General features: G+C 44.2%; 1 protein-coding gene across 1 annotated transcript in view; it reads right to left on the minus strand.

Annotated features, from left to right (window-relative positions):
* Window positions 1–14,357, minus strand: part of IL22RA2 (interleukin 22 receptor subunit alpha 2) — a gene marked incomplete at its 3' end in the record, with an annotated part of 105,396 nt that extends 91,039 nt beyond the window's left edge. The window contains exons 1-2 of the mRNA XM_082250919.1: window positions 14,245–14,357; window positions 9,572–9,704 (exon numbers count right to left, since the gene is read on the minus strand). Of these exons, the coding sequence (XP_082107045.1) occupies window positions 9,572–9,704; window positions 14,245–14,284 (173 nt within the window). The 5' untranslated portion in view covers window positions 14,285–14,357. The remainder of the gene's footprint in view (window positions 1–9,571; window positions 9,705–14,244) is intronic.
* Window positions 14,358–14,589: the final 232 nt, after the last annotated feature.

The raw sequence follows: 14,589 nt of genomic DNA on the forward strand, positions 1-14,589 counted from the left end.
TTTCCATTTATTTGGACACTATTTATCAATTTTGTGATCATCAATACTCTTAGCGCTACACTTTTATGTTTCATTGTTAATTTGAGTCACTGTTGGTTGATTTTGTGTTGGCTGCTGATATATATTTATCAATTATTTATCATATTAGCGCGGAAATTTTTCTATCTTTTATATATATTGTACATTTATTGCGCTGATAGATCTTTACACTTTTGGGTTAACAATAGGACCTCATTATGGTGCTGTAGATAAAACAAGGGTATAAATGGCATTGGTCTGTTGATAATCTTTTGCTTTATGGCATGTACCGGAGTCCAAAAAGTATGGAAAAATGGGCATGACTAGAATACATGTAACATGACGCCCCTATCCACACTACACCACCAATACATTTCAGACACAGAGGGGTACATATTATGTGGGAGTGTTGGGGTACTGTACCACAGGGTTATTCTTAATATTATCATACAGGATTTATATAACGCCAACAGTTTGTGCAGCTTTTAACAAAATGAAAAAGGCAGACATTACAGTGACATTACACTTGGTACACATGGAATCAGAGGGCCCTGCTTATTAGAGCTTACAATCTTAGAGGGAGGGTCAATTGATACAAAACATAATACAGTAGCTGTGGGGGATAAGCAGATGGAGAAAGTAAAACAGTGTATTAGTTAGAAGCTGGATAGGCTTCTTTAAAGAGAAGGGTTTTCAGGGATCTTCTAAAGATGGATAGTTTAGGAGACAGTTTGGGGTAGGGAATTCCAATGGATGGGAGAAGCTCTGGAGAAATCCTGGATGCGAGCATGGGAGGAGGTGACAAGGGAGCTAGAGAGCAGGCGGTCTTGGGATGACCAAAGAAAGCGGCTTGGTTGATATTTTGAGATCAGGTTAGTGATGTAGCTGGGGGCCGAGATGTGGATGGAGTTGTAAACTACAGTTAGTACTTTCAATTTTTTTTGTAGGGTGAGAGGAAGCCAGAGAAGGGATGGGCAGAGAGGGGAGGAGGGCACTGATCGGTTGGTAAGGTGGATGAGTCTTGCAGCAGCATTCATTACGGACTGAAGGGGATAGTATATGTAAAGGTAATCCAATGAGGAGGGAATTGCAGTAGTCAAAGTGAGAGATAACAAGGGAGTGGATTAGAAGCTTTATGGTGTAGTTGGTTAAAAAGGGGCGTATTCTAGAGAAGTTGCGGAGACTGAGGCGGCATGATTTGGACAGGGATTGGATGTGCGCCTAAAATGACAGTTCGGAGTCCAGGGTTACCCCTAGCACCCTGGTATGTGTGGAAGGACTGATAGTTTTGCCATTGATCTTGACAGAGAATTCAGGGGAAGGGGCATGTGAGGGAGGAAATATTATGAGCTCAGTTTTAAATAGATTCAGTTTGAAGGAGTAGTGTGACATCCAGGCTGATATGTCTGTTAGTAAATCAGTGATGCGTGAGGAGACTTATCGGGTGAGCTGAGGGGTGGAGAGATAGATTTGAGTGTCATCAGTATAGAAATGGTAGTGGAAGCCATGGGAGGCTATTAGCTGACCCAGGGAGGAGGTGAAGATTGAGAATAGTAGAGGTCCAAGGACAGAACCTTGGGGGACCTCAACGGTAAGAGGAGTTGGAGTGGAGTAAGTGGAGTTGTAAGTGACACTAAAGGTGCGGTGAGATAGGTAGGATTCAAACCAAAAAAGAACGCAGCTACGGAGACCAAACAAATTACGTTTTTTGAGGAGGAGGGGGTGGTCAACTGTATCAAAGGCAGCGGAGAGGTTCAAGAGTAAGAGTACGGAATAGTGACCATTGGTTTTAGCTGTTAGTAAGTTGTTTGTGAGTTTTAGGAGAGAATTTTTTGTGGAGTGCTGACGGCGAAGGTTATTCTCAATGAGGTGATTGCTTAGTCAGTTGTAGACTAGATGCTCAAGGAGTTTGGAGGCAAAAGGGAGTAAGGAGATGGGTCTTAGGTTGTTAAGATTGGTGGAAGTCTAATGAGGCCTTTTTTAGTATGGGAGTGACTAGTGCATGTTTTAGAGGGTTGGGGAAAATGCTAGTGGAGAGGGAGAGGTTGACATGAGTTAAAGAGAGTAGGATAGAGCCAGAGGGTGACCATAGTATTTGAGAGGAACAGGGTCCAGGGGGCAGGAATTTAGGTGGGCATTAGAAAAAAGTTTAGTGACTTCCTCTATAGTAGCTGTGTTAAACAAGGGAAGTATTGAATGTGCAGGAGGACAAGGAGTGTAAGGTAAGGGAGATACCTGTAGAGTAGAGCTCTCAATACGAATTGTATCAATCTTATATTTTAGGTGATTGTCAATCTCCTGGGCGGTAACTAAGTTAGTGGGTGGAGATAATGGAGGAAAAAGTAGAGTGCTAAAGGTTGAAAAGAGTTGACGGGGACTGTGTGAGAGGGTGTTAATGAGATTGATAAAAATAGGTCTGTTTGGCAGTGTGGAGGCAGGATTTGTGTTTTTGGAGGGCAGATTTATATTGGCTGAAATCTTGCTGTGATTTAGTCTTACGCCACAGACGCTCAGGAGCGCAGCTACATTTTTTGAGGCTTCTGGTATAGTCCATCTGCCAGGGTTGTAGCAGTCGGGGCCTGATTCTGTGTGTAGTGAGGGGGGCCAAGGTATCCAGGGTATGTGACAGTGATTTGTTGTAGACAGAAGTGGCCAGGTTGGGCCAGGACAGGGATGAGATTTTGTCGTAAAGACAATCTATAGCAGAAAACAAAATTGAAGGGTTAAAATGGCGAAGGTTTCTATGGGTAATTGTTTGGGAGTTGGAAGGCAAGGAGGAAAAAGACAAGGAGAGAGTGAAACTAATAAGGTGGTGATCAGAGAGAGGGAAAGGAATGTTGGAGAGGTTGTGAGGATTGCATAGATAGGAGAACATGAGGTCAAGGCAGTTACCATCAGAGTGAGTAGCAGCGTGTGTCCATTGTTTTAGGTCAAAAAAGAAGGTTAGGCTCAGAAGTTTGGAGGTATCGGGAGTGTAAAGATTAACAGGGATGTTGAAGTCCCCAAGAATGATTGTGGGAATTTCAGAAGAGAGAAAGTAGGGTAGCCAGACAGAGAAGTCGTCAGGAGGCCGATAGATCACAGCAATTCTCAACAAAACTGGAGAAAATAGACTAATACAGTTACATAGTTACATAGTTAGTGAGGTTGAAAAAAGACATCAGTCCATCCAGTTCAACCTATGATGTGTGTGTGTGTTTGCTTTTAGCCGTACATTGTATACCCCTGTATGTTGTGGTCTTTAAGGTGTCCATCTAACAGTTTTTTGAAACTATCAATGCTCCCTGCTGATACGACTGCTTGTGGAAGAGAATTCCACATCCTTACCGCTCTTACAGTGAAGAACCCCTTATGCACTTTAAGGTTAAACCGCCTTTCCTCTAGTTTTAGTGAGTGGCCACGTGTCTTTTTGTATCTCCTTTCTCTGAATAGTTTGTTCCTTATGCTCGGGTCGCCAGTACAGTATTTGTACATTGATATCATATCCCCCCTCAATCGTCTCTTCTCCAGAGAGAATAAGTTCAGGGCTTGTAGTCTTTCTTCATAGCTGATGTCCTCCATCCCCCTAATTATTTTTGTTGCCCTTCTCTGGACTTTCTCCAGTTCCAGCACATCCTTTCTGAGGACCGGTGCCCAGAACTGGACAGCATACTCCAGATGTGGCCGGACCAGAGTCTTGTAGAGCGGGAGAATAATCTCTTTATTTCTGGAGTGAATCCCCTTTTTTATACATCCCAGTATTCTGTTGGCTTTGCTTGCGGCGGCCTGGCATTGCATGCCACTGCCAAGCCTGTTGTCTACCAGTACCCCTAAGTCCTTTTCCATCCTAGACTCACCCAGAGGTCCCCCCCCCTAGCGAGTAGCTTGCTTTCTGGTTTCTGGCCCCCAAGTGCATTACTTTACATTTTTCAACATTAAATCTCATCTGCCATGTAGTTGCCCACTCCGTTATTTTGTTCAGGTCCGCTTGCAAGGTTTCCACATCCTGCATAGAAGATATTGGCATGCCTAATTTAGTATCATCTGCAAATACTGAGATTGTACTCGATATCCCCTCCTCCAGATCATTTATGAATAAATTAAACAGGATTGGTCCCAGGACAGAACCCTGGGGGACCCCACTTTCCACACCCGCCCAATCCGAGTACTCCCCATTAATCACCACCCTCTGTACTCTCCCCTGGAGCCAGTTCTCTATCCAGGTACTCACCTTATGGTCCATACCTATCTTCCTTAGTTTGTGCAGTAAGCGTTTGTGGGGAACGGTGTCGAAGGCCTTTGCAAAGTCCAGATACACCACATCCACAGGCTTACCTTTATCTAGGTGGCAGCTCACTTCATCATAGAAGGTTAATAGATTGGTTTGGCACGAACGATTTTTCATGAATCCGTGCTGATTAATACTTATAATACCGTTTTCATTACTAAAGTCTTGTATGTGGTCCCTTAACATCCCCTCCAATATTTTGCAGACTACAGATGTTAGGCTGATCGGCCTATAGTTACCCGGGATATATCTCGGCCCCTTTTTAAATATTGGTACCACGTTGGCTTTTTTCCAATCAGCTGGCACCATACCTGTCTGTAAACTATCCTTAAAGATCAAGAATAATGGTCTGGCAATCACCTGGCTGAGCTATTTAAGAACCCTCGGGTGCAAGCCATACGGTCCCGGGGATTTATTTATGTTAAGCTTCTCTAGTTTAGCTCTAAGTCTATCTTCTGTTAGCCATGGCGGCACTTCCTGAGGTGTATTATTTAGTTCGGCCTTACAAGCTGTGTTCGTGTAGCCCCCCGATTCCTTTGTGAAGACTGAAGAAAAGAAATTATTTAACACTTCCGCCTTTTCTCTGTCCTCAGTGGCCATTTTTCCTTTATCATCTTTTATGGGGCCAATGTGTTTTGGCCTCGCTTTCTTACTGTTTATATACTTAAAGAACTTCTTGGGGTTCTTTTTACTCTCCTCCGCTATATGTCTCTCGTGTTCTATTTTAGCCGCCCTGATTTCATCTTTACATTTCTTATTACACTCTTTATAGTGCTTAAATGCTGCCACTGACCCCTCAGTCTTGTATTTTTTAAAGGCCTTTTCTTTAGCTCTAATATACATTTTTATGTTGGAGTTTAGCCACCCAGGGTTTAGTTTTGCTATTTTAAATTTATTTCCCTGTGGAATGCACTGGCCCACCCCCTTGTTAAGTATGCTCTTGAAGCACTCCCATTTTTCCTCCGTGTTCTTTGTTCCCAGTGTTCTATCCCATTTTATATTTTCTAGCAGTGAGCGCAGTTTAGGGAAATTGGCTCTTTTGAAATTCAGCGTCTTAATATTACCCTTGTGTTTCCTATTACTGTAATTAATACTGAAACCAATTGACCTATGGTCACTGTTCCCTAAGTTGTCCCGTATTTCTATATCCGTGAGCAGGTCTGCATTGTTGGTAATCAGTAGGTCAAGTACCGCATTGTTTCTTGTCGGTGCATTCACCATCTGACCCATGAAATTGTCCTGCAAAATATTTAGGAACTGCCTAGCCTTGGCTGAGTGCGCGGTTCCTTCTGCCCAGTCTATATCCGGATAATTAAAGTCCCCCATTATAATGACATTTCCCATCCTTGCTGCCAATCCTATCTGTAACATGAGGTCCGCCTCCCCCTCCTCACTCTGGTTGGGGGGCCTATAGCATACGCCCAATTAGGAAATGGGGGCATTATGCGATCTGCGATTTTTTTTGCGGTACTGCGACATTGGGGCGGACATAGGGATTCTGCCTCGTCCATAGCTCCATTATTAATATCATCTCTCATATTTACCTGTATACTGTTCTTAATATACAGACATACCCCTCCCCCTTTTTTACCCTCTCTATCCCTGCGATAAAGGGAATACCCCTGAATGGTCGCCATCCAATCATGAGAGCTGTCGAACCAAGTCTCAGTTATCCCCACAAAATCTAAGTCCTCCTCAAACATCAGCAGCTCCAGCTCTCCCATCTTGTTGGCCAGGCTTCTGGCATTGGTATACAAGCCTCGTAATTTAGATCGGTTACATATATCCTCATTTGATGTTTTTAGGCTGCTCTCTTGATTTTTCCCCGTACCCACCCTGGGTTTAGGAGCTCCGAACACCCTACCGCTAATGCCCCCATTTCTGCCCTCTGAATCTTGCTTTCCACTGGCTAATTCTACATCTGTACCCTCCCCCCCATTCCCTAGTTTAAAAGCCCCTCTAACTTTTTGGCCATCCTCGCACCCAGTACGGCTGCACCCACCCCATTTAGGTGCAATCCGTCCCTACCAAAGAGCCGGTGACCGACTGAGAAGTCGGCCCAGTTCTCCAGGAACCCGAAACCCTCCTTACTACACCAGCTCCACAGCCACTCGTTAACTTCCCTAATCTCCCGCTGCCTCTCTGGTGTGGCTCGAGGTACAGGTAGTATTTCGGAAAATACTACCTTGGAGGTCCTAGTCCTCAACTTAGCGCCTAAGTCCCTGAAATCGTTTAGGACTCTCCGTCTTCCTCTGCCTATGTCATTGGTACCCACGTGTACCATGACAGCTGGGTCTTCCCCAGCCCCACCCAGTAATCTGTCCACCTGATCGGCGATGTGCCGAACCCGAGCGCCCGGCAAACAACAGACTGTTCGGCACACACGGTCTATGTCACAGATTACACTGTCTGCCCTTCTAATAATTGAGTCCCCTACCACCAGCACCTGTCTTTCCTTTCCCTTACTCCCGGCCTCACTGGAGGAGTTCTTCCCCTGGCAGCTAGGGGCGTCACTCTGCTCCAGCAATGCTGGTCCCTGACTGGTTTCCCCAACATCACTCAACGGGGCTAATCTGTTGGGGTGCTCCAGCCCAGGATCAGCCTCCTTGCCTTGTTCCCTTCTACCCCTCCTAACTGTCACCCCTCTACTCTGCTCTGATGCCTGCACCTCCGATACTCCGCCCACCTCTGTGCAGACCCCTGCCTGCACCTGACTGGTACGATCCTGGCTCTCCTCCGGTATGGACATTCGTCTCAGTGTTGCCAGCTGCTTCCCTAGATTCAGGACCTGAGCTTCCAGGGAAGCAACGTGCTTACATTTTGCGCATTTGTATTCGCCCTCGATCACCTGTCCGAGGAACGCATACATATCACAAGATGTACACCGAGTCGCATCTCCACCCCCGCCGGGCATTGTACCTACTAATCTAATCTAATGGGGATTCAGCGATTTAAGTCTATCCTATGTGGCTATTTCTTGGCTTCCTAACGCTACCTTCTCACCCTCTGGTATTCCGCTCCACTCACTTGACGCTCAGTTGCACAACACTCACAATCTCACAGCCCAGTCAGTCGCACAACACTCAGTCACACAGCCCGGTCAGACGCACAGCCCGGTCAGACGCACAACACTAAGTCGCACAGCCCGGTCAGATGCACAACACTGAGTCGCACAGCCCAGTCAGACGCACAACACTGAGTCGCAGTGAGCTTCAAATGAGGAAAGGGACAGGGAGGCGACTTCCAATAGGCCAGAAGTAAATGTAGGATTACTCAGAACCAGGTAACATGGAGAAAGGGTCGAGGAGATATTATAAGTGTGAAAGGCCATAGAGCATATCCGCCATGATTTTGCACACAGCAGCCCTTATCCTCCTCTTCTGGGGTCTCCTGCCAGCGCTCATGGCTCCTCCCCCTTGAGTGCCCCCAAGCAAGCTGCTAGCTATGGGGGCACTCGTGTGGGCTTGATTCCGAGCTGTGCTGGGTGTGTTCATTGACACGCATAGCACAGCTTGGTCCCGCCCCTGTCTGTGATTGTCACAGTCTGTGATTGACAGCAGCAAGAGCCAATAGCTCCCACTGCTGCCTCTCTGTCCATTGAGGAGGGAAAGAGCAGAGAGCCACTGTTCTAGGGCACAGTATTGGATCAGGATCAGACTCAGGTAGGTATTAAGGGGGGACAGGGGGTGGGGAGCTGCGCACAGTAGTTTTTTTTTTTTTTTTTCACTTAAAGTGGTTGTAAAGGTTAAAGGTTTTTTAGCTTAAAATGGAGCTCCGGCTTTTTTTTTTTTTAATCACACCTGTGATAATTGCAGCTTATGCAATCTAAATCGGTATACACTGCATAGATGTTGCATCAGAAGCCCGCTCTGAGTTTCTTCCGGGAAATGGTGCAGCTGTCTACCAAGCATGCACCTCTGATCTCGCACTTGCGCAGTGCGAACAAAGTGCGGCTCAGTGTACTGCAGGTTTTCCATTGACTCCTGGGATTAATGACACATATCCCAGGAGCCAATGGGCAGCCAGATATGACCTACCTCGCCGTGGAGCGGTACAGAGGATGTGGAGCTTTTCAGTGACCGAAAAAGGTAAAATGCTTTAAAAAAACAAAAAAACATTCTGAATATGTAGGGCACTGTAATTAGCAATGTCGACGACCAAACTTCAAATACAGGGTGGAACTCTCCTTTAATGCATTCTCTTCATTAAGGTAAAAGACCATTAATGTGCATTAAAATGCATGACGGTAAAAAACCTTGTGACTTAACCACTTTAACCACTTAAGCCCTGGAGGATTTGTCTGCTAAACGACCAGGGGGTATTTTGCGTTTCGGCACTGCGTGACCTGTGCGATTTTTTGATCACGCGCTATAAACAAAAAAAGAGCGTCAATTTTGCAAAAATAACAATATTTTTCACATTTTTCACATTTTTTTTATATGAAATTCCCCCAAAAAAATGTAAAAATCAAAATTTTTTAACATTTTCGGCCAATTTGTTTTATGCTACCCATGTTTGGTTAAAAAAAATCGCAAAAAGCGTATTTTTATTGGTTTGCGCAAAAGTTATCGCGTTTACTAACAAAGGGAAAGATTTTTGTCATTTTTGTTGTTTTTTTTTAAAGCGTAATGGCGGCGATCTGCGATTTTTTTTGCGGTACTGCGACATTGGGGCAGACAGATCGGACCCTTGACTGACATTTTTGACACTTTTGGGGTTACCAGTGACATTTCTACAGTAATCAGTGCTATACATATGCACTGTTACTGTAAAAATACACTGGTAGTGAAGGGGTTAACTTTTTTTGAGAGGGAGGGGCTGTGTGTGTCCCTAGGGGCATGATTCTTACTGTGATTGGCTGTGGCTTGAGCTGTAGGGACAATGATCAACGGTTCTACATTGTAGAACCGTGTGATCAGTGTTTTTACACCGAGAATGACAGGTGGCTTGTTTACACAAGCCGCCTGACTTTCTCCCTCTCCCCCAACGATCGCCGAGTGACCGGCGGACATCGGGTCCGCCGGTCACACACGCGGGGGGGTCCGTGACCACGCGGGAGCGCGCCTCCGCGGGCGCGCGCTCGCTCCCCAGAGCCTCACAGGCTAGCGACGTAGACCTACGTCGCTCTGCCTGTGAGGGGCTGACTGCCGCAGTAAATATACTGTGAGCAGTCGGCAAGCGGTTAACAAAGAATGTGCTGTAGAATTAGTCCAGGGCCTTCTCGCAACCATCCGGTCCCCCAAATCGGCTTTATATAAACCATAAACCAACATTAAAATTACTTACACTTGGTACTGCACCATATACGTGCATGGCTGTTGTACATCACACACAGCATCCCAAAGTAGTGTGGTATGGAAGTTTATAGAACTAAAATACACGTTCTTCACTTTAACAGTCATATCCACAGCTGTGATATCTATGGGAAACAAAAATACAACATTAGCTAAGTTGAAAGCGTCATTTAAGCTTTATTAAAAGGCAATTTTCAACCAAAGGCAATAAATCAGTTACAGGCAGAGTCTGTTGGACGGAGCCATTTACTGGGTTTTACATTTCTTGGGAGCTCTGTTGGGTAGATATGTCTGACATAGTTCCTGCCCACCTTTGGGCACGGGTTCTTCTTGTTATATTCCCCATAGCTTAAATGCTCTAAAATTAAACTATTTGACCTCAACACCAAACGATATGTGTGGTGGAAAGCTCACCATCCAAACAACACCATTCCTACAGTAAAGCATGGAGGTGGTAATATCCTGTTATGGGGTGTTTCTCTGCAGCAGGGACTGGAACACTTGTCAGGATAGAAGGAAAAATGAATGGGGCAAAATACCATCAAATTCTAAAGGAAAATCTGCTGCCCTCTGCCAGAAAGTTGTCAATGGAAAGAAGGTAGGAAAGAATGACCCAAAGCACACAGCAATATATGACCACACAGCGGTTGGGGGAGAAAGAGGTGAATGTCCTCGCATGGCCTAGTCAGAGCCCAGACTTAAACCCCATCGAAAATCTGTGGAATTACTTAAAGACTGCAGTCCACAAATGGTCATCATCAACTTTAACTGAACTTGAGCAGTTCTGCATAGAACAGTGAGCAGATATTGCAAAGTCTAGATGTGCAAAGTTAGTGGAGACATATCCCAACAGACTAAAGGCTGTAAATAAAGCAAAAGGTGGTTCAACAAAATACTGACACAGGGGGTGATCCTTCTTTTTAACTCAGTGATTCCGTTTTCAATTTTTTTTTCTAACATGTTGATGTTAAATCTTTCACTTGGATGTTATAAGTTGCACTTATAAAAAAAAAAAAAAAAAAAAAAACATCTGGTTAAAACAAAAACTGTGTCTGTCTTCATTTTAGGCTACAATGCAACAAAATGTGATCATTATATTTTAAAGGGGGTGATATATATATATATATATATATATATATATATAAAGACAGTGGGTATAGAAAAGAATCAACCCTCTTTAAAATAATCACGTTGTTGCTTTGCAGCCTAAAATGAAGACAGACACAGTTTTTTTTTTTATCCAGCTATATTTGCTCAGTGCAACTTATAACATCCAAGTAAAAGAAAATAATTCAGAACTAGTAAAGCATTCCCAGCCTGTAGACAGCCACTGCTGCCACTTTGCATAATGGGAAATTTAAAACAAAATATATGTGGATACGTTATACCCGAATTTTTTATAACCCAACATTGCCTGCAATAACCAATACCATTTTACATATATTGACTACTTTTAAAGAAAATGTCCTGAATAATTATTTTAAAATAAGCATTGTTTTAGATGCCAGCTTAGGCCCCTAATTGGTCAATTTATCCATTGCAGCAGTATTAAAACCCAAAACATTTTTTTTTTTTTTGCAGCTTATGAGCTTTTAGATGTGATGGTTGCATTTGTTTTATTTTTCTAGGCTTTTTTGTTTCTTTTTTTTCACCTTTAAAAGACCAAAAGTGGCAGTTAGAGGGTTGAGACATACCATTTAATATTGGAAATGGAGAAAGTAGCTGACAGTTGCCAACATCCCTTAAACTATATAATTATGGAGGAAATAATTGTAAAAAATATATATACATTACTCAGTATTAAAATTGTGTAATAATCTGAGTAATGTAGATATATATTTTATATTTTTGTGACAATAAAGATTTTGTAGAATTTTAACGGTTGACTCAAAGTCACAATTCTCTATGTATAACTATTTGCTGCCGTCAAAAGTCCCATTATGAGGGTTTTTCTCCATAATTACCATTTAATATTGAGTGCTTACAATGATCAGCTTCTATTCATTTATGTAAAAACCTTTATCCCAAATGGAAAAAAAAAACTGTTGCTGTAACTGTTTAAAAAGAGTTAGCTGGAGGTTGGCTTTAAAGTGGGTCTAAAGCCTAAGGCCCCTTTAACACAGGGGAGTCCGTCGGTGGACCCCGTTTTTTCTCAGCGGGAGCAGGCGGATGGAAGCTCGGTCTCCGCGCTGTGTGCGGAGACAGAGCTGTCAGGTCCCCGCTGTTCTCTATGGGGGAATTGGATGAGAACGGACTACCTGTCCGTTCTCATCCGATCCCATCTGACCCGATCCACTGGACGGATGGAAAATAGGGTTTCCATTCGTCCAGATTTGACGGATCGGATCGGATGTCAGTGGACATGCCTCCGCTGACATCCGATGCCCCATAGAGATGCATGGGGCATCCGTTCAGATCCGCCTGAAAAACTGACAGGCGGATCTGAAAGGTTTAGGCATCAGCATCCCCCCCCCCTTTATACTTACCTGAGCCCTCATTCGATCCAGTGCTGTGCACATCTGCATCTCTTCTCTCCCCTCACTTCTGGGTCTCGCTGGCCTTGCTGGGGCACTGGGAGCCATGAGCACTGATGAGGGGGAGAAGAGGAGGTTCGCATCCGTTCTGTGCAGTTCATTTGCACAGAGACGATAAGTATAGACATGTTTGCTATTTTTATTTTTTTTAAATGCTACCTCCACAATCACTTTAAAATGTTAGTCAAGTCCAACTACATCTGCTAGTACATCATTGCGTCTTCGTTGCTACCCCATCCAAGGTGGAGGCACCCTAAAACACGAATAGTGTGCTATTGGCTGGATCACCAGGTGAAAATAAAGGAAATAAAACCTAAAAAAAGAAATCTAATGCAGCCACCACATCTAAGGATTGGTAAGCTGCAATATATTCCCGAGTGTGGCTCGGAGTTAACTTTCAGTACCAAAAGCGGTAACCCCGAGCCAGAATGTTACTCACCTTCCCTGCGATCCCCCGCCGTCCTTCAGACAGTCTCCCCCCGCTCTGTGCACGGCCGATTACCAGCACTTGCCTTCCGGTTCCCTTCCCTGCGAGCGTTGTGACGCAGAGGGGTGGAACCGGCAGCAAATTCAAAAGTGTAAATACACAAATGACATGATACAAAGCTGTGATCCTAACGGATTACACTGTATCATGCCATTTCACTACAGGATTGCACCTGGTGACTTTTCCAGTGCCCAGCCTGTGCTTTTCCATTGTTTTGTGCCTGGAAAATTTTGAACCACCATGGCGTCCAAAAAGCATTTTTTTTTTGCGCAAAAAGCACTTTTAGACAAACTGGAAAACGGCTATAGCGAAACGGAGTTACTTGAAGAACCGAGCGATATCGATTCGTGGGAAAATTCGTCATCAGGTACGGAAAGTGACGTCAGGGACGATTCTGATGTCTCTTTCTGGCACATAGCTCCGTGGGAAATTCTGAAGAATCATTTCATATACTTCCCAAATTTCACAAGCTATGTGCCAGAAAGAGACATCAGAATCATCGCTGTCGTCACTTTCCATACCTGATGGCGAATTTTCCTACGAATCGCTATCGCTCAGTTCTTCAAGTAACTCCGTTTCGCTGTCGCTGTTTTCCAGTTCGTCTAAAAGCACTTTTTGTGCAAAAAGAACACTTTTTGGACGCCATAGCCGTTCTCTATTTTCCAGGCACAAAACACTGGAAAAGCACAGGCAAGGCACTGGAAAAGTCACCAGGTGCAATCCTGTGGTGAATCCTGTAGGATCACAACTTTGTATCATGCCATTTAGTGTATTTACACTTTTGGATTTGCCGCCGGTTCCACCCTCCTGCGTCGCAACGCTCGCAGGGAAGGGAACCGGAGGGCAAGTGCCGACATCGGCTGAGCACACAGCGGGAGGAGAGCGGAAAGATGGCGGGGGAGGACGGCGGGGGAGGACAGCGGGGGAGGACGGCGGGGGAGGACGGCGGGGGAGGACGGCGGGGGAGGATGGCGGGGGATCGCAGGGGAAGGTGAGATTTCGAATGTAAAAAAATAGATTTCTATACAAAACAATGTACCGCTTTTAGCACAGAAATCTGGACATAATCAGACCACCAGGGAGGTTAATATCACTTGTAATCACCACAAAGACATGCTTGTAGTGTAATTGGCTCCTGTCCAAACTGTGTGCATGTATGTATGTATGTATGCATGCATGTGAGATAGGGCATTTTAGATTGTAAGCTGCTTGAAGGAAGGTGAATGTATAATATATAAGGGTATGTGGAAATTGTCAGGGTTGTATAAATTACTGTAACAAATAAGCTAAAAACTCCTTTATAGTGCATGTCGGTTTTGCACTTTAATGTCAACATAGTTAGCCATTATTCTACAAGATCAAATGCAGCAAATGATGCAGGAATTATAGGTTCTAATCAGAAGGACATTGAGATGGGTGTCATGTCACTACAAGGATAAACAACATGTACGTTTCTGCTGAGTGTTCAGTGTACATGCTCCTGCAGGTAACAGCAAGTTATGATAGACCTACGTGAAAACTCCATAAAGACAAAGTAAAGGGGACATACCTTTCAGTATTCTTTCCTTCTGCATTTTCAAAAACAAAGAGACTAAGTTTAAAAAGGATAAAATAAGTTGAAATGAGGATAAATGTATTACTTACAGAAAATGCTCAGCAGACAAAGATTCAGAATGAGGACCATCTTTCTTCTGTTACACACAGGTGTTTTGCATGGCTATTTGACTTTGCTAACATAGGAAAATACTTCCCCTTTTCTCAGCAGGTAAAGCAGAAGTTCTGTCCCCCATAGATAAACTTTATGCCCTCCCCCTTCCAATAATAAAGTGAACCAGACATCATTTTAGAACACATCCATAATATTTAAAGCAGCCTTTTTCAACCAGGGTGCCTAGGCACCATAGGGTGCCTTGAGGTCTCTTTAGGGGTGCCCAGGCAAAATGCCTAAAAATTGTCCAACAAATGTATACAAGCCAGCAGATGGATGAA

The sequence above is a fragment of the Pelophylax lessonae genome (assembly GCF_965119305.1).
Source record: "Pelophylax lessonae genome assembly, chromosome: 3".
NCBI classification, from domain to species: Eukaryota; Metazoa; Chordata; class Amphibia; order Anura; family Ranidae; genus Pelophylax; species Pelophylax lessonae.